The 21,110-nt window shown below is 42.5% G+C and overlaps 1 protein-coding gene and 1 non-coding gene across 2 annotated transcripts; both read left to right on the top strand.

Moving 5' to 3' along the window:
• The first annotated feature begins 5,099 nt into the window (after positions 1-5,099).
• On the top strand, positions 5,100-19,161 carry TOMM20 (translocase of outer mitochondrial membrane 20). The gene is made up of 5 exons (XM_026649677.1): positions 5,100-5,352; positions 14,076-14,122; positions 15,591-15,672; positions 16,700-16,842; positions 18,754-19,161. Exons 1-5 carry the CDS (start codon positions 5,229-5,231, stop codon positions 18,796-18,798), a joined length of 441 nt encoding a protein of 146 aa, XP_026505462.1. The 5' UTR covers positions 5,100-5,228; the 3' UTR covers positions 18,799-19,161.
• LOC112105623 lies at positions 6,426-6,563 on the top strand. The gene has a single exon (XR_002908031.1). It is a non-coding gene; the product is annotated as a small nucleolar RNA SNORA14 (small nucleolar RNA).
• Positions 19,162-21,110: the final 1,949 nt, after the last annotated feature.

Below are 21,110 nucleotides of genomic sequence, written 5' to 3' on the forward strand. Positions count from 1 at the left end.
CCCTACATTTGAACCCTAAAGTTCAAAGTGGGGATCCAGCCTTGACAGAAGGGATGTGAACACATTTGAGAAAGTCCAGCGGAGGGCAACGAAAATGATGAGGGGACTGGCCACATGACTTATGAGGAGAGGCTGAGGGAACTGGGCTCATTTAGTCTGCAGAAGAGAAGAATGAGGGGGGATTTGATAGCCTTCAACTACCTGAAGGGAGGTTCCAAAGAGGATGGAGCTAGGTTGTTCTCAGTGGTGGTAGATGACAGAACAAGGAGCAATGGTCTCAAGTTGCAGTGTGGGAGGTCTAGGTTGAATATCAGGAAAAACTATTTCACTAGAAGGGTGGTGAAGCACTAGGGTTACCTAGGGAGGTGGTGGAATCTCGATCCTTAGAGGTTTTTAGGCCCAGCTCGACAAAGCCCTGGCTGGGATTATTTAGTTGGGGTTGGTCCTGCTTTGAGCAGGGTGTTGGACTAGATGACCTCCTGAGGTCTCTTCCAACCTTAATCTTCTATGATTCTATGAACCTCAGGCTTTTCACTTTCATATTAGATAAAATCTCTTTTCTGATAAGAGTTACCTATTGCCACAGCATATCACTTACCTATACAAGGGATCCACCATTTACAGCCAGCCTACTTCAAGACTGTCATCCAAGTTTTTGATAAAAAAACCCTCTACTTTTTTTTCTCTTGCAGTTCACAGTGGGGAAATTCTCTCCTTATTTGATGTCCTGGAGCCAGGGTGTTCTTTTCAATTCCCAGTTGTTTCAGTGTCTTTCCATTAACTCTAATCGTCCATCATTCTCCTTTCCTGGGCTGGACAATGGAGTTACTTGAAGACAATTTTGTGTAAACAACTGTTTTGGGAGGTGCCCTCCCCATCCACCCCCCTCATCTGACTGCTCACTGCCTTGTTGTTGGATGGAGCTGAAGTTTATAAGCACAGTTTTCAATATACACAAGTACACTAATTCATAACCAAGGTCTGTATACATATCTCATAGTGGCTATCAAGTTCAAAACATTATAAGCTTTCATAACAGACCTTAATATATTTTTATAATGCAATGACATAGTATACAATTGGTTTAATTACTTATTTTGGGAGGTTAAACCTTCTGTTCTTCAGTCTGGACCCTGATTGTCACAGTAACCGCTTTTTACAGCTCAGCATCTGTAATAGTGGAAGTGCTGTATCAGAAATGAATTATATTTGAGAGAGATCAGAATTTTTTTTTTCAGTTTGTTTAGTTTGTGCATTTGGCAGAGAGTTGTATAGTCCGGTTTCACAGTTTTCCCTTGTAAAATCAGTTTCTTTTGTTTTGTGGTCTTTCATAGAGCAAATGGGGAGAGGAAACATTTAGAAAAACTAGGAAAGTGAATATTTTAAAATCACAGAAAGTGGGTATGTGGATTTAGAAGTGTTCAGTATTGGCCGGCCCACTCCTCTTGGTAACATTTCTATTCACTTCAATGGCAGCAATTTTGTCAATTCAGTGCTTTTGAAATCCAACCCATATACAGTAGAATCTCAGAGTTACGAACACCTTGGGAATGGAGGTTGTTTGTAACTCTGAACAAAACATTATGGTGGTTCTTTCAAAAGTTTACAGCAGAACATTGACTTAATACAGCTTTGAAACTTTACTATGCAGAAGAAAAATGCTGCTTTCCCTTATTTTTTTAGTAGTTTACATTTAAATCAGTACTGTAGTGTAGTTACTTTTTCTTTTTGGTCTCTGCTGCTGCCTGATTGCGTACTTCTAGTTCCGAAAGAGGTGTGTAGTTGACTGGTCAGTTTGTAACGCTGGTGTTCGTAACTCAGAGGTTCTGCTGTATCTGAAACTACTTTTTAACGCACTTGTGAAGGGGACTATATTTCAAGTTGACAATGTTCCTTTAACTTGCAGCAAGTGTGTTCTGTAGTTATACATCAGACTAAAGAGGGGTGTTGGAGAAAACACATACATGGGATCTTTATACAGCAGTGTACTACCAGTTGAGTCATATTTTGCTTATGGAAAGTATATCATTTTGGTCTTGTCTTTACATACGTCTAAGGCCATGTCTACACCACTTATGTCAGCAAAATTTATGTTGCTCTAGGGTTTGAAAAAAACATCCCCGAGTGACAGAAGTTTCGGACACATTAGTTGTGTGCACAGTGCTATGGTGGCAGGAGACACTCTTCCACCAACATAGCTACTGCCGCTTGTTGAGCTGGTTTTATTACGTCGACGGGAGAGCTCTCTCCCATCGGCATAACGCGGCTACACAAGTGATCTTACAGTGGCACAGCTGTGACACTGTAAGCTTGTAGATGTAGACATAGCTTAAATGTTCTCTCTGTTATAGGCATGCCTGCCAAGGCTGAGCCCAGAGACCTCCTATCAATGTAAAATCATGTGAGATGCTGAGAGCCAGGGCTGGTGCAAGGATATTTTGTGCCCTAGGTGAAACTTCCACCTTGCGTGCTCCCCCCCCCCCACCAACCATCGCTTATTATAAACTTTCAAAAATGAATACTGCATAATGTGGCATTGTTCATTAGAATTAATGCACATTCGGCTTGAAAATTTATGAATTTCATTATTTAGTCTACATATTTAATGAAAATATACACCCCTCAATCCACACCAGATTTCCCATCAATAACATTACAAGCAATCAGGAGAATGATGAGGAGCAGTTGGCCCAATGCTGGGAGTGGGGAGGATATGGCACTAATGTGGTCACTAAACTTCTACCTAGTAAAGTTACTGGTGCATCTGCTGTCATTCAGTGTGAGAACAAAAATCTTTTGGGTGCTGCAGCCTGCCCAGGGATCAGCTGCACTTAACCTGAGTTGCTCGCACACTTGCAGTGGTTGTGCACCATGCAACTAGTCACCCATGTTACATGAAAATCTGGCTCTGAGGGTATCATAATTAGACTTAACAGTCACTGCCGCATTTCCTAGAGCTGTTGTCCCAGGCTGGCTGCAGACTCAGGCAGACAGAACTGTGTCGGCTAGACGCCCATCACCTTTGGAAGATTTTCCTTGTAGCCATAATGGCTCGAAACAGCTGTGTTTCTTCACTGAAAACTTGCAGGGTGCTGCCCCTGAATCCCAGATTAATACCTTGTGTGGGCAGGTGCAGAGCTCAGGGCTTGAAGGCCTCTGGTCTAATGGTCCGAGCCAGCGCAGAACTAGGAGCCTCGATCTCCTGTGTTCAAAGCAGGACTCCGACAATGACCCCCTGGGTGACCTTGGGCAAGTCATGTCCCTGTTCTCTGCCTCAGTTTACCAAAAAATGGGGCTCTATTTACCTGCTCCACAGGGCTGCAGGGCTGGATAGGGATGAAGCCTTGGAAGGTGGCACGTGCTGAGGATGGTTACACTTTTGCAGCTCTTTAACCCTGTATCCTCTGGAAGGGCCATGATCCACCCCCGCAGGTGGACCGGTGACCACAGTCTCCTCTTCCTTTCCCCCACCCCCTAGTGTTTACACCGGCCCTGCTGAGAGCCCTTAACCCCCAGTGCTTTTAGTGTAAATTGAGGGTGCTCATCACTTTGCAAGATTGGCTTCTAAATGACAATGATTCCCTTCTCTTTTTAGCAGCTGAATTGTAATGCTGGGTGTAAGACTGCAAAAATTGCCTTGAGTTTTGGTGAGAAAAGGCAGCCATTGTATGACAGATAGGGGCACTGGGGACACAAAAAACCCTGTGGGAAGATTGGGGGGAATATCAAGTAGTCCCTAAAATAGTGGGGAACGGGAAAGTGGCAGAAAGGGAGCTTGTGGTGGCAGAACCAGAATGCAAGGTGCAACAAACTCAAGCTACACAAGCTATGAAGTAAGTGACCCTCTGCTAAAGGTGCAACTACTGCTAAAATGTAGCATGTATCTGATTAGAAACATGCTATTTTTAAAAATCAATCAGATGACCAGTCTAAAAGTTGGGGCATGGAAGATCAGGGATTAGGCTTCAACACTAGCTAGTTTGAGACAGATTGTAAACTCAGGGCAGGGACTGACTGACTTGTAAAATGCCTACAACAATGGGGCTTCCTTTTTGTTGTGCCCAAAATGCTAATGTAATAGACATGATTAATAATGTCCTGTGGAAAAAGCTGGCACTGCAGCTCTATCCTGGGAAGACCATGGGTCAAAAAGTAATTCCATCACCCTATCAAGCATTTTCGGATCTTCAGACTTAGCAAGCGGCTTTCATTTTTGTTTTCTAAATGTTATGTGGCTGTTGAAATGCGTGTGCAGTAACTACATGCTGGGAGGAATGGGGGTAGAGAGAAATGGCCCATAATGTCAGTCTCCACTGCCCACCTGGGAGCACCCTCTAACTAGCGGCTAAGTAAGCATATTGGCCTCCTTCTAATCCAACTGTAGAACTCTCCTTTGCTGGGCCTGGGACACTGACAAAAAATGCCAAGCCAGACCCAGCATGCTACCATTGACTCAGTGCTTCCTTGCGCTCCTGTCTTGTCAATATCCACCTTGTCTCCTAACTAGCACGGGGAGGACCGGGACTCCCTGAGGCAGGGGCTGTCTCTGCTCTGTGTTTGTGCAGCACCTGGCACACTGGGCTCCAGGCCTGGACCATGCCTCTCTCCCAGATCTGCAGCAAGCTAACACCTGCTGGAGGTGGCCGAGACGCACGGTGGGCTGCTCAGCCCTGCCGGAGCGGGGCATCTAAGCCGGGGGGAGAGGGGGAGCGATTACGCGGGGACAGGCGACTCCCGCTCCTCGCTATGAAACGCCCCTTAGCGCAGTGACCGGGACGGGGAGGCAGGGCTGCAGCCGCCCTGACCCGCGGGTCACTGGCCGGGCCGCTCTACGCTGGAGCAACCGCCTGGGCACGTGCGCGAACAGCTTCCCCCAGCCCCGACCGAACCCAGGCTCCAGCACGCGAGCCTCGCGCCGGTACAAGGACGGGGCGCCATCGTTCGCACATGCGCAGAGGGACGAGCGCGGTCGCAGGCTGCGGTCAAGCCCGGCGGTGAAAAGTGGAGCGAGCTCCCCACGCATGCGCAGTCAGGGTGTTTCGTTCAGGCACGTAGACAGACAGCTATCCCTGGCGCGGATCGATGACGTTACACCCGGAAGCGAGGGCCTTTTCTCTCTTCGCCCGCTCCAAGGTGGTGGCTGGGTAGCGCGCTGTGCCGCGTAAGGCAGAGCAGAGCCCGGCTTCGGGGGTTGGCGCAGCGGGGCCCTTCCCTCGCTGCCAGGCAGGATGATGGTGGGTAAAACCAGCGCCATCGCCGCGGGCCTCTGCGGGGCCCTCTTAATCGGCTACTGCATTTACTTCGACCGCAAGAGACGGAGCGACCCCAATTTCAGGAACCGGCTGCGGGAGCGTGAGTGTCCGGGACCCCCGCCCCTTCCCTTCCCCCCGCGAGGCCTCGCGCGCGCCCTCCCAACCGGCCCCACCACCTCACCGTGTCCTCGCGCTGGCGAGTCCGCCCCATGCGCGTGCTGGAGTTCCCGCGGGAGGGGGACGGGGACACGGACACACACACACGTGGTTTCTGCTGTCGGCTCCTCCCCCGCATGGAGTCTCTGCTCCGCACCCACCCCGCACTGCGGGCCTCCCTCCCTGCCTCTGTCTCCACCCCACGACCCCAGCTGGGCTCTGTTGCATTGCAGCGGGCCCGCTCCGCGGCCTCTTCCCCCTCCCCCCCGGAAGCTGACCCTCCCCCAGCACGTGCGAGTTGATCGATCTGCCCAGAACGCGTTCTAGGCTGTCTGAAGGTTCTGCGCGCAGTAAATTGCTGGAGGGGGTGAGGAGCGGCGTCTTGTCCCAGATTGATTGTCTTTCCTCCATCCACCCCACTTTCCTTGAGACCTCCCTGCGTGGGACTCTGTTTCCTTGGTTACTAGATGTGCACAGCAAAGTAGGCCAAGCAACTCGTAAAAAATGTAAGGGGTGGGAAGTCTTCAGATGCAAAATTGGTGTAGGGGTGTCTCACTCATGGGAGAGGACCAAAAAGAATAGGCTGGGGCAGTTGCCTTTGCTCATGCTTACTTGTGTGTTCGCCTGAGGTGCACAGTGATTTGTGTGAAGGAGATAGAGAAAAGAATAAAGAATCTCTCCAAGTTTAGCTGGATCTGAATAGTTATTTTTTTTTATAGCACCAGAGAATCAGTTTTACTATGTTTTAACTATATTTCTGTGGTTTGCATAAGTTATTTGTTAAATAAATCCTTGAATTGGAATCTTGCCTTTGACATAGCACCTCCTTTTCTTCAAATTTGGCTGAGAATGTGGGAGTTTTTCATATTTCATATTGCATTATCTGGCTGCAGTTTCAATGCATTTGTGAGGTAAGGGGATAAAACCATACAATTTGATTTGAGAAATTGCTAAGAGTTGAGTGAGGAAAGTAGCAACACTCAAGGGCTCTGAGCCTGCTCATTTTGCTGTTATTTACTGCATTCTCAAACCCCTCTGGTAGCTTTATTGCCATAGCTTCCAGAATAAGAACGAATGCAAGAAAAAACTGAAGATCTATCCAAAATGTGGAGCTAATTTCCTGTGGCTCTTTGTTATTTCACATCTTCAACAGTAGATCAAATGCTCTAATGTAATTGAGTTATGTTTTTAAAGGAAAGATTGTAGTTTTCTGTAAATTTGAGTTCTGGAAGTTACTTATAAACCACTCCTCAGAGCTGATACCTTTATGTGCCAGTCGAGAGGCAGAGAATCCCTGTACCGAATCTTGAATATATAGAATTCCTAAGCTGAAGAGAATTTTTTGCCAAAGAGGAGTACATCCATAGCTTGCTATGCTAAAAATAGATATAATTTACATTCTTCTGTTAAGGTAGTCATGAGTACTCAACCTAAATCTTGGATTTTAAAATATCCTTAAAGATTTAACACTCTTGTATATGGACTGTAATAATCAATAAGTAGCCCTGACTGGTTTGTCACATGTAACTTATAAAACACTAATTTACAGGCAAAAGCATGCTTTCCTTGATTTCATAGGCAAGCTTTCACAGACAACAAGCCAGATAAGCACCATGTATTAAGCTGTATCTATACAGTGTATGGGCAGGTAACTTGGTTTCTCTGTGCAAGAACCACCTGTAATATTGCTACAATAGTGCACTTTTGCACCTCTGCCTTTGAAAATTCGGAATAAAAGAAATGAGTACAATCTAATTTTATAACTTAATGAATTCTTTCTGGGTGTTTAAGTTTACTTCTAAAATGACTTGGTCTATTCCCAAGTATACTTGTACGATGTATGGTCATATTCCTGATGTACTGAGATGTTCTATAAATTTATTCATAATGTAAATGCCAGATAGCTATTATATTATTGATGAGAGGGTTTGGGCCTGATTATCCCATCTGCCATCGTTTTGGTATTACTAAGGGCAGGTCTACACTGAAAAAGCTGCTCTAGCGCTTCACTGGAGACACTACTAGGCTGAAGGGAGAGCTTCTCCCTCTGCTGTCTACACTGGGGGTTAGGTCAGTATAACTGCATCACTCAGGATTGTGGATTTTTCAGTTATGCCAATGTAAGTTTATAGTGTAGATCTGTCGTTAGTTCCAAACTACCGTTGACTGAAATCTTGAAAACTGGATATTTACTTGATATTATTAAAAATGTAGAGTTTTATGTGGTAGCCTTAGTCCTTTTTTTTTTTTTTATCTTAACTTTCTGTGTTGAATGAGCCTTTCCCTCCAGGTCCAATAGGAATATTTCTTCCCTTTGATTTATGCTCTTAAGCAACACAGTTGTACATCCATTTATCTGCTATACTATTGCTGCATCCTCAACCCCTGCTCTGATTTGTGGGACCATAGAAATACTGTTTGCATATATTTTTAATCTGGCATAGAAATTATTCATTGTTGGATTTGGATTAAAACCCCCACTGTTTTCTGATTTCTATGGGGAAAGTTGACTTTGAAATAAATCCAGTTCTGTACTAATCATGACCTTGTCAGCTATTTTTAAAAAAGTATTTGGCAGAAATGAGGTTGGATGTTGCAAAGTGTCCTTGTAGAAATATTGACTACTAAAAATGCCAGCTGGATGCTCGAGTAACGAAGCTGATAGTGCCTTGACAAGGGTCTCTAATGGAGCTTTCAAGACAAATTTAAACTCATAATAGAGATTGTTTTATTAGATCAGCTGCCTTAAAGTTCCTTGAGATCCTCTAATGAAACTTGTCTACATAAGTGTAAATTATTAATCCTGTGTAAAAAGACTGATACATTCCATTGCATTTGACCGATCTGCAGCTTCAATTTCAATGTCATGTGAAGTGCATCAGAATACAGAACCTCTTCTGGTTCCTTGCATGTATTGATGTGACTGGCTCTTGACTGTAAGGCCTTATTGATACTGAGGTTTTTCTGAAATTCTCCATTGTGGCTTCCACTGTTTCTCTAGTACCAGGGCAGCTCAACAGGTGCTAGTAACAGAGTGTGTTAGTGTAGACAGGTCAGTGGTGTCTTTACCACTGTTGACTAGGCCTGCTCTGAGAAGAGTTAGACAAAATAGTGGTCAAAATGCAGTAGCTGGTCTGCATTGGTGCTCCCACCGTGTGGAACTGCACTAGTAGTAGAGAAACAGAAGGAAAATTTCATGACTACTTTGTGTAGACAGTAGACACAATTTAGGCATTAGATCTTAACAATTAATACAATCCAAAGATAAAAAATATAACCTTTTTAGGTTTCCATGATACTAGAGATTGATGAAATGTATCTGTTTGGAAGCAGCGGATTGTCTATCATATGGATATACATGGCAATGAATAGTCTAATACTGAGTGGTGAGGGGGACAGGGCACCAAGACTATACTGTTATATCTTCTGTTTTCTGGCATGTATTTAGGAAACTATCTGGGAATCAAAGGCCACAGCAAAAATAAATAGGCCAGATTCATGTTCCAAGCATTAAAAAAATGCATTACTGCCCCTGGATCCTGAAAGTGACTGACACACTAAACTCTTGTGCAGTGTTTGAAAGTGATAGTCTCTTGATCTTGCTTAGATTAATTTCTGTTGGAAGCTGCAGTGTCAGATCTATTCTCTGTTTCAATTACTGAAGTGAGACTATAATATAGGTATATTTGGTGTTTACTTGACTTCAGTGTTTCTTGTCCCAAGTATTGGTTGGCATAGAAATGTTGTCTGCGCTTTCATTTTCAGCGTTACTTCACTAATTTTATGTTGTAAGCATTCGGAACATTAGTCCCCGAAGCTATATTTTAGGAAATGGTTCTTGGATGCTGTGATGTACCTTGGTACCACCTGTCCTTAGTGTGTGGAAGTCTTGTGGTGTGCCTGCTGTGGATCAGCTCCCCAATTCCACCAGCCTCTGAAAATGCAAACATGCCTTGCTCTCTCTGTACAGGTTAGCAATAGGCACACACCAACCTCCAAGCATCCCTAAAGTGTCCAGACCCTGTTCACTCTCAGAACTCTCTAAGGCATTGTCTACACTGGAACCTGAACGAAGAAACTTTTGTCATTCAGCGGTGTGAAAAAAATCCACACACGCACCCCGGATGACAAAAATTTTGCCGATGAAAAGTGCCGGTGTGAACAGCGCTTTGTCGGCTAGAGAGCTCCTGCCGGCAAATAGCAACTACACTTCTCACCTTTTAGCAGCACAGCTGTGTCGCTAAAAGGTACGTAGTATGGATATAGCCTAATTCTCCAAAAGGAATATTACACATCAGCTAACAAGATTCACCGCTCCACTTAACACACAGCCCTTAGATATGTTTATAGGGAAAACCAGAATAAATATATTGTCAAAGAAGATATTCAAATGATAGTAAGAAAGAATATTGGAAACAAATGGTTACATATAAAACAAAATCATAACATGCTTTCTAGAGCCTTAATTTAATTCACAAGACCATCTCTTTCTTATAGGATAGCTCACCCCAAGTCCTTTTCCCAGTGTTTTCAGCCAGGATGACTGAAGGAATGCCAGTATGTCTCTGCACCCCGAGATATACCAGACCTTTGATGTTCACCTGAAAATAGTCGTCCCATCCCGTCCCCCGCAATGCCCTGCTATTACCTCTTCCTGTCAATTTCCTTCTGAAGTCTAAGCTCTTCTTTATGATTTGAGACTGTATGCTGACAGACTTGTATTGTAAGATACATAATGGTCCACCAGGAAGATAAATGTCTAGCCACCTCCTGTCTGTAGAAGTTTGCCTCAAGGTGTATGCTGCCTTTTAATGACCTGTCTTTAACTACAAGAAGATAATTTTTAGCATATATACATTTTTCATACATTGTGATGACTAATGTGACACAGGCTTTCATTAGAGTCCTTGCATAAGGTTTTTTGGGGGGTTTTGGTGAATTCAAGGATCTGTATACCCCAGTGCCCTTTGGCAGTTGGCACCCTGAAGTCCTTGGGTCACAAATGCTGATTACAAAACAACAGTTCTATATGAAAGTATACAATGTTGTGTAGTCATGTTGGTCCCAGGATATTGGAGAGACAAGGTGGGTGAGGTAATGTCTTTTATTAGATCAACTTCTGTTGGTGAGAGAGACAAGCTTTCAGGTCTGGTAAATATACTCAGCGTCTCACAGCTAAGTGGCCTTGAAAGGTGCCTTGAAATGTTTTGACTAGTTATGCTAAATAATCTATTCTACCTTGTATTTAGCTGTGACTCTGAGTACATTTCCCACACCTGAAGATTAGAAGAGCTCTGTGTAAAGCTTGTCTCTCTTCTGAGCAGAAATCGGTCCAATAAAAGATATTACCTCCCGCTCCTTGTCTCTGTACGAAAGTAGACAGTCAAGATGAGCATTTGGGTTAACCCAAAAGCCCTCCTATAAACCTTAACTTCATATAGTAAAAAATACCATTTTGTTTTTTTAGAATGGATGGAAACTTTCATTTCTATTAAGGTTTGTATGGGAGAGTTCTTAGTTTTTTCCAAGGCCTAATTTTCTAATTACTTTGCTCCTTGCTATCACGCCTGAAGCCACACTCCTGTCTGCTGCTCCAAGAATATTTTAAGCTTGCTGCAGCAAACAGGTGTGGAAGGAATTCACAAATATTCTCTAGAAGCATTTGTTAGGGTTTTCTATAATTGTTGTAACCAGTGAATTTATGCTGTAGATCTGTAAGCATTCTAGGTTTTGGCTCTGAAACTGTCAGATGCTTCAAAGTGCCTCTGCAAGGGTGTGTGTAATGTATTTAAAAACATTGGTTTGGCTATCTGATGCTTGCTTTTTTATCAACTTGAAGCAAAATCTTTTAGAAGAAATGATGGCATTAACTTTTGGAACTGATCTGAACAATTCTAGGTCCCAATGGCTTTTTATCTGAGGACTACTTGTGTAGTATAATGTACAGCAGTAAGTACTGGAAAATATCTCTGCATCCCAAGAATAGGTTCAAAATGTAATCTTATTTTTAAAATGGCATAATCAGACAAACCTAGAGTTACCTTTTGCATCTTCTCTATACTCCCTTTTTAAAGACTGTGCTTCTGCAGGCTTAAAATGCATCTCCCCTACTTATGATGAATCATGAAACATCTACATTTTTAAATGTCTGTTCCTGTTCCGACAGGAGATTCTAAAACCAAAGTTTTTTTCCTTAAGAGCAGATCTCTGAATGCTGAATTTACGAAGTGATTAGCCCTGGAAATAGTTATTTTGTAGTAGCTGCTGTACTCATGCTGAATAGACTTCAGCTGCTGCATTCAGCATGAATTCTGTATTCTCGTGGAGGGTAGGGACATGTTAAATATTTTTCTTGATCCTTTTAAATTTGTCTTTTTAAAATTGCTTTCCTTGTAAATCAAGTCTCAGGCTAACACTACTTAAACTTGCATATGCAAATCAAGGAAACTGGGGGTTAACTGAGAGAGAACACTAATTTCTCAAGCATAAATTATTTTGAGTGGTAGATTTAGAGACAAAATGTTCTTTATAATGCACTGCAGTTTAATATTGCAAATATCTTTTCTTCATGTATTTCTCCATCTGCAATATTGCATGGTAGTCTAAATGTTATGGAAACTTAGGGATCAGGATAGTATTGCAGGTGTCATTTTGATAGAAGTTGAAATTTATAAATGTCTTCCATAAACAATGTTGATTGTACATCTCCAGTTTTTCATACATTAAATTGTCAACTGATGCAGGGGTTTGCAGATGTTTTCATAGTGTGGACCATCTACTGTTCCAAATATCCTTTTGGCCATTAGAGCAATTGCTTACGTGTATTCTAATGGGCCATATGATCAGCAATTTTTGTCAACCCCTAATTGTTCACTGTCCAGTGATCTAATACACTTATTAAGGCCTGGTCTCCACTTGTAAAAACTTTTTTTTAGCATAACTGTTTCAGTTAAGGGTGGGAACACAATGATAGTTATTCCTCTTCCCATAGAGGAATAGCTGTACTAGTATAAAGCACATTTATATCCCTAACTGCATTGACGACAACAGGAGTTGTGCTATTTTGAACTGTCTATGCCATACTGGTATAGTGGTACAACTTCCTAGTGCAGACAAGCCCTAAATTGACTTCTGTATTCCTATGCTACCTGATGATCCTGTTAATGTCATTTCTTTCCCAACAGTTTTTTATTTGCTCAGACTCTGTTCGCTTTAACATTATTTGGGGATTTTGTTGTCTTCTGCTCACTTGAGCCTATTTTACCAGGTGCCAACCCTTAACTCTTACCTATTAGAGAGGGCTTGTGGCTACTGATGTTTCTCCAGTGGGCCCTCTTCAGCCCATAAGCTACCTGAGATGCAGAATGCCCAAAAGGATATTTAAATGGCTGTTCACTGAGGTAACTTGACTCAAGGTTAGGTTGGCTTGATTTGAAGACCAAACTCTTCAGCTGCTCATGAAGGCAAAGACATATGTAAAGGAATCCTGAGCACCTAATGTAATAATCCCGTACTACTCATTCTTTGCACGCTTGTCTCTTCTTTGGCCAGGCATGCATGGAGCAGGAGTAACCAACAGTACAGTTTCTGTAGTACATAGTACAGTCAGTGGGAGAAGAACCCATCCTTCCTGAGACTGTATGCCCAGTGCTTTCCTTAATGCAGGGGGGAGGGGCAAACTTTTTGGCCTGAGGGCTGCATCGGGTTTCGTAAATTGTATGGAGGGCCAGTTAGGGGAGGGGGTTGCGGCCCGGCCCCCTCCTGTTCCCTGATGGCCCCTCTGGGACCCCCGCCCCATCCACACCCCCACTCCCTGTCCCCTGACTGCCCCCGGGCCCCCGCCACCCCATCCAACCCCATCCCTCATTCCTGATGGCCTCCCTGGGACCTCTGTCCCATCCAACCATCCTTCTCCCTGTCCCCTGACTGACTCCTGCTGCTCCATCTAACCCCCCCTCCTTCCTGACTGCCCCCCCCCGGGACTCCTGCCCCCATTCAACCCCCTGTTCCTCCCCCGACCACCCCAACCCCTATCTACACCCCTGACCACCACCCCAAATTCCTCTGCCCTCTATCCAAACCCCCCCTTCCCCCCCCCCCCCCCCCCCCGCCCCCTTACTGTGCTGCCTGGAGCACCGGTGGGTGGCGGCGCTACAGCCGTGCTGCCCGGCTGGAGCTGGGCCACGCAGCACAGAGCACCGGGTCAGGCCAGGCTCTGCAGCTGCTCTGCCCCAGGAGCTCACAGCCCCGCCACCCAGAGCATTGCGCCAGTGGCGGAGTGAGTGAGCTGAGGCTGTGTGAGAGGGGCCGGGGGCTAGCCAGGACAGTTCTGCGGATTGTAGTTTGCCCACCTCTGCCTTAATGCCTCTGATTGGGGGTAGGGGATGGATGGCCGTTAAAACATGATTGTCTCCAAAGAGAGAGAACTGCACAGAATATAATTCATCCTTTGCTAAAGGATTTTTCAGTTGCCACTTGTGTAGTAGGTTCATTGATATTCTGCTGTGGGCCTGGGTTGCGTCCCTCAGCCTTCATCCATAAGTGTTTAGTACATGTAATTATCAGTTCCTTATTCTGAAAATAACTTTAGACCATTCACTGTTTTAAAATAAAAACAGAAGATTATTTTATAATTATAAATTAAACCCATGATATTTTTATCTACAGGAAGGAAGAAACAGAAGCTTGCCAAAGAGAGAGCAGGGCTTTCCAAGGTAATACTGTGTTCATTTCTGTAGTCCTATTTTGAAAAATGTCTTGTTTATACCAGGATTAATTGTAAGCAGGATCTGTTCAAAGGGTGCTGTGTCCTTGCTTCCAATGCTAACAACCCTCTTGCAATATGCACTGGGGTTTTTTGGCTTCCATAAATAACCATCTGTGGGGGTTGTGTTCTCTTCTGTGTAACAGATGAGGGGCCAGTACTAGGCGGTATTGTGCTCTTCCAGTTCTCTGAGCTCAGTGTGAACTGAGGGTGCTCAGCTCCTCAGAGGATTATCTGTTTAGGAATTTGTAGGGTTTAAAGGTTACCAGATCAGTCAGATGAATTCTGAATACCTGAAGTATTAAGTTTCTAGCTGAAGCTTTGGATTTGATAACATCTTTACTTACTGTTAGTGAGTCCCCTAATGAGCAATGTGGAAAATAGTTTGTCTTGCCCAAAATGAGAAACATTGTTAGACTTACTTATATATTGAGTGTATCTGTTACAAAGCAGCTTAGAATTTAAACTCTTTTTAAAAAACAAACAGTAGTTTCCTTTAAATTATTTGAATATAAAAGTTTAAAACACCATCGCAAAGAGTGGTAAATGCAATGATGTACTGAAGTCGTTCATGCCTGATCTTTAGAAACATTCATCTCAGACTCATAGACTTTAAGGTCAGAAGGGACCATTATGATCATCTAGTCTGACCTCCCGCATGATGCAGGCCACAAAAGCTGACCCACCCACTCCTGGAATAATTCTCTCCCTTGACTCAGCTGTTGAAGTCCCCAAATCGTGATTTAAAGACTTCAAGTCGCAGAGAATCCTCCAGCAAGCGACCCCTGCCCCATGCTGCGGAGGAAGGCGAAAAACCTCCAGGGCCTCTGCCAATCTACCCTGGAGGAAAATTCCTTCCCGACCCCAAATATGGCGATCAGCTGAACCCCGAGCATGCGGGCAAGATTCTCCAGCCAGACCCTCCGGAAAAAGTTCTCTGTAGTAACTTTTAATATCCCATCATTGACCATTGTTAGTAATTACCAGCGATGGCACGTTATTGACCTATTGACTAAAATCATGTTATCCCATCAAACCATCCCCTCCATAAACTTATCAAGCTTAATCTTAAAGCCAGAGAGGTCTTTTGCCCCCACTGTTTCCCTCGGAAGGCTGTTCCAGAACTTCACCCCTCTGATGGTTAGAAACCTTCGTCTAATTTCAAGCCTAAACTTCCCGACGGCCAGTTTATATCCATTTGTTCTCGTGTCCACATTAGTACTGAGCTGAAATAATTCCTCTAAATCTCTAACTTAGCAGGCTATTCTAAGACGCTGCTTTTTAAACCCCCTTTTGCAGTTTTCCTCTACAAATGTGTAGCTATTCAATTTTGTTTTAAGTTGCGGTTCTTTTGTGGTTTATGTATTAATTGATGCTTTTTGAGACCTTGCCAATTTTTTGTTGTTGTTGTATTACAGTTACCTGATTTAAAAGATGCTGAAGCTGTACAAAAGTTCTTCCTTGAAGAGATACAGCTTGGCGAGGAATTACTAGCACAAGGTGGTTGTTGCAAAAGTCTCTAAGATGGGAAGCTATAAAAGGAATTTTTCTTCAGTCTGGCAGGGAGAAGAGTGTTGAGGCCTGACATAGAAGCATTAACTAAATGTTTTGCAGAGCTTTAATATGCCATATTTTTAAACTGTGCAAAGATTGTTTTAACAGATGTAGGTCAAAGTGCCATTTTAATATTCTCTTCTATTGTCACCTTTTGTAATTTCTTATGCAGTTCTCTTGACACTTCTCCCATCTATCCTGCAGCTATGTACAAGTTAAAATTGACTTGCAGTCTTTTCTTTGGGAAGAAATGAAAAATATGGGGAATAAACACTTTCCCACACAATACTGAATATTTCAAATAAAAAATCACTAAACTTCTCACCTAATGTAATATAAAACAAATAATTATCACATAAGAGGCTACCATTTTGATGCATAACAATGGAAGAATCTGCTTCCCTTTAGACATGTTTTCAAATTGTTACTTTTAAAAGTTACATACTTTTCAATTTATATCAGACAAAATGTTACTTTAAAATATAATAATCCTGAAACTGATTTTCATGCGTCCTTGTGGGAAATGTAGCAGTTCAATTCCTCTTTGCATCAATAAATGAAGCTTCCTCTGGGATAGTATCATTAGGATGTGAACCCCCTCTGAGACAAACCCCTTTCACTTAATGGAGGCAGTGAAATGATAGGTATGTCTAAAAACTGTGGTGAAAATTCTTGACAGATTTCTTTCTGTATTTAGTATATATGTAGTTAGACTTAGCAATCACAGTTGGATGATATTTTAGGTTAGCAGAAATTAGTGGAGTTAAACTTTTAAAGAAATTAGCCATCAGAAATGAAAATTTAAGGTTACTTTATCTGACTGGATGAAGACAGGTTTTAGTTAAAAAGATTCAACGTGGTGAGGGGGTAATATTTGCAGTCTACTTTGTAGATGTAGTAAGGTAGCTTAAGTCAAACAATGTAACGTAATGCACCAAAGGCAAAATTTGAAGTGAAACCTTATGTCTCATAGGTGACTATGAGAAGGGTGTGGACCACTTGACAAATGCCATTGCTGTGTGTGGACAGCCACAGCAGTTATTACAAGTCCTACAGCAGACTCTTCCACCACCAGTGTTCCAGATGCTTCTAACTAAGCTCCCAACAATTAGCCAGGTATGTAAAGCTTCTCCCCCACCCCCCATTTTTGGGGATTGGAAATAACCTTGGTGAAGAGTAGTTCCATTATTTGGTCTTTATGGAGGGTGGATATTTTACTGGTTCCACTGGGAAGACAAAAATTCATCATTTGGATGATAAATGTGCCTTTCCACTGACGCTTTCAAAATGAGTATGAGAAAAGTACTGTGTGTTCATAGATTAAAAATTAATTGCAAAGTTGAAATGGAAAAGTTAACTCTGTAGTTACCTACTGAATCCCCTTTTCTTTGTGTGTCAGCAACTCTGAATCTGTAGTATCTGCTCCAGTTCTGATGCCTTTAAGCAAATCATCTCCTACCAGATACCTGTGGGGCGGGGGGTAAAGGTAGTAGGTAAGTGGTGGGTGCTTTTATTGTGATGTGGTTTTAAATTGTATATTCTAAGTAATATAAAATAGTAATGAGAGAGAAAAAAATTTCTACACCACATCAAAGTAATGGAAGCCACTACTACTTTTAGTCTTTCTAGGTCATCTCTGCAAGTCCTTGCAGAATTATGCATTCCGGGTGCATCACTCTGGAACTGAAGTTGACAGTTGTCTTTTGAAGACCTGTTTCTAAACATTAAAATGTTTTCTAGAACACTTGCTGGTCATCTTTAATACACATACATCATTAATACAACAGTGCTGAAAATACATCTGAATGTTTTGTCACGTGACATAAGTCCTGTGGTGTCAGAAAAATGGACATATTTGCTTATCGTATTAGGATATCACAGCTCTCTGCAATAGAACATACTTATTTAAATAACTTGCAAGTCAGAACAGTACTGAGTTGTGGACATTGCTCGTTGTAAGCTCTGCAAAACTCACACAAATCGTAAATTCTGTATAAATTTTAAACATTGCACTTTGAGTAGCTATGAGTGGTGTCAAATATGCCTACTCTCAACACCTAAAAGAGGAATAAATCTTAATTACCACCATAACCCTTTGTAATCACTGTCCAATCTAGTCAAACTCCCTACAAGTATAGAGCCTGGCATTTCAAGTTTAATCCTGAAGGGAATTTTGATTCTACATGTTTAAGTCCTGAAAAATAAAGGTTAATAAGGGAAATACTCAGAAATTAAACTCAGTGCATATTTCTATAATATACAGTCTATATGAGCTGAACTACAACATGAACATCAGGCCTGAAGGCCATAAAAGAAGGGGTCATGATCAAGAATTTTAACACCGTTGTTTTTCAGTTTATATAACTGAAAACAAACTGTCCCCTCTTAAACTTAGAAGGTGATTGGTATATGAACTGAACTTCTTGTATCTTGTATGGCTAAATAGCTAAAACTCCTTGTAGCTCTAGTTTCAAAATATCCTTCTTGGATTGAGAACCATGTGGGTTCTTTTGGATAATGTGTTAAGAACAGAGTCCTGTCTACCCTAGGTGGACGCTAAAAATCACATGGTGCTCCCTTGGAAGAATAAGGGTTTGGCTGCGTATTCTTGATGACTAGCTCTCCTTCTCCTAGTGTTGAGCCATGTGTTGTATGTGTTAGTTGGTTGCCACCATCCAGCCCATGCGTGACTGCATTTCAGTGCTGTGTGTATGTAATTCCTAAAGCAGTTGGGGATGAAAGGTGTCATAAACATGGGAAATATAGACTGTCTCAATGATCAGGAACAGCAGTCACTGTTTCATTAGAGAACAATGACAGTACACACAAGTGATTACTGCATCACTAATAAGAGATGCAATTTATGACATTGACTTTGTCAAATATTGCACAATACTTTGATTTTCCAGTTATAATCTACAAAAATCTGTCAAATGTATGCCAAACTTTTTATTGTTTATGTATGTTCAATCATCAATTTCTTAGTGACAGTTTTATAATTATTAAGTGTTTTTTTTTTTTTTACAGAGAATTGTAAATGCACAATGCTTGGCTGAAGATGATGTGGAATGAGAAATTGCACCACAGTGGCGGAAAATAAGTGTTTTCTTAGCCCAGAAGATGAGCATCAGTGATGGGATAAAAGGGGCGAATATGGTAGTTAAAGAACTATGTACCACACTGAAATCTACCAGAGTTAATTTTAACTTTGTGTAGGTGGGTTTGGCTGGATTTTATTTATTATCCTAGTGAAAAGTGTATTTTGATAAAAAAAAATCATTTTATAAATACACTGAGTTATCAAAGTATCACTGTTCATTTAATACTAATATGCAGTTGTAATGTTGTACATATAAAGACATAAAGCTACTACATATTAAATACCCAATGCTCATTTTTGAAAATCAAAGTTAAGGCAATAAAGATTTATCTGTGCTTGTGTGTCCATGTGGTACTACTTTAGATTTTGAAACAGTTTACGGGGTTTCAGAATGTCATCTAAAAAATTGCTTTTAACTTTTAACCTTAAAAATTGGCCAAGGAGAGAACGTGTTAAGTGTTCTGGCAGGTCTTCAAAAAGGCAACCATGCTTGTAATAATCACATGGAAAACCTGGGTGTCTTATTGATAGAATAGAAATGTAATCAACAAAACAATAGCCAGTCATGTTACAGCAATAAAATCTAAAACCAAGATGCAAAAGAGGGGTGATAGCAAAAAGAGAAAATAGGGGATGGATACATAGTGATGAATTCCCCTAACTGCCAAGAAGCCATATCTGCATAGATGCAAATACAGTGCAAAGCTGTCATACTTGAAAATCGGGTTAACTGCGGGAATGACAGTTTGAAGTGGAGTCATGAACAGGCTGTAAGGACATAAGAATTTTTAGAAGTTGGAACCCACTGTGCTGGGAAGGAGGACAACAATTTAGTCACACTTGTATGGCTTTGAAGACTAATATAGTCATTAACGCTTCTTGGAAACCAGACTAATTCAGTTGTTGGTGCAAGTAACAAAACATGAATAGGCGAGATAATGATGTCCATAGGCTAAAGATGAATACATCTATAAAGAGTTTGAATGACATTCGGTACAGGGGAAGCGCTCACACAATAGGGTTTAAATGGATTGTTTTGTTTTTCTTTTGTTGTTTGTGAAAAGGAAACGGACATACCAGAGCACAATCCAGACCAGTGAGGGGCTGTGTCACCTGGGCCTGGCAATCTTTAGGTGCCTTACAATGCTTTGCTTTCCTAGCTCCCAGCTGGGCCGCTCACAAACCACCTTCCAGCATGCAAACCGCACCCACACACAAGTGTCTGTGGCTAGGGCTACACTGCGGGGGGGGGAGGGGCGTCGACCTAAAATATGCAACTTCAGCTACCCAAATAGTGTAGCTGAAGTCGGCGTATCTTAGGTCGATTCACCTGGCCGTGAGGACAGCGGCGAGTCGACCGCTGCTGCTCCCCCGTCGACTCCGCTTCCGCCTCTCGCTGCGGTGGAGTTCCGGAGTCGACGGCAGAGTGATCAGGGATCCGGTGGGTAGTGTAGACCTACCCTGTGTGTAACTGCAGCCTGCCAACTACACCCGGATTCTCACCCACCTTGGTCATGTTGCAGATATAACACATTCCCAGTTGCAGATCTTTCCCCAGAAATGTATATCCTGTACTGTCCAGCCCTCTTCTCGACAGTACAAATATATTAAGTCCCTTCTTCCCTTGAGGAAATAATATACCAGCTTATTACCTTAAATAGTTATCCAGACTCTTCAACTTAAACACACTGGATTAGATAGAGTATTACAAAGAAATTTTTAAGTGAGTACATGTGACCGTTTCTGTCTTTTATGCCTCAAGAGAAAAAGATAAAACGCTTACTAGTATCTGCTTAAACTATCTTAGTTGCAAAGCAAACTTTCTCACCACCTGCTCCAGCAGATTACTGACCAAGCTTTCAGGTCAGGATCCCTTTCCCCCCACAGTCCGATGGCTGTTTTTTTTGTTGTTGTTTTAGGTGCAATACCAGAGACAGATAGGGGAGAGAAGAGGGGTGTCTGCCACTTCTTTTTATAGTCCTCTCCCCCTCCCCCCTTTGGGAAGCTTTTCCAGCTGGGAGTAAGGTGACAGGTAGCCTCATAAAGAAAGGAAACTACATACTGTTTCTTTGCTAAGATGGGGATTTTTGTCCCTGTCCCTTTCCTTGCTAAAGAATGGCCACTTAGCAGGTAATGGTCCATCAGCCTTGTTGCCAGGAATATGTATCACATACACAAATACAGCAGAGTTGTCCTTTGCAGGGCTTTCCACTTCGGGTTTCATTTCTCTCCAGCCCAAACTACCAGCTGTCTGAAGAGTGATATGTTTGATTTGTGGGACTTC

The sequence above is a fragment of the Terrapene carolina genome, unplaced genomic scaffold (assembly GCF_002925995.2).
Source record: "Terrapene carolina triunguis isolate 2854851 unplaced genomic scaffold, T_m_triunguis-2.0 Scaffold85, whole genome shotgun sequence".
NCBI lineage: Eukaryota > Metazoa > Chordata > Testudines > Emydidae > Terrapene > Terrapene triunguis.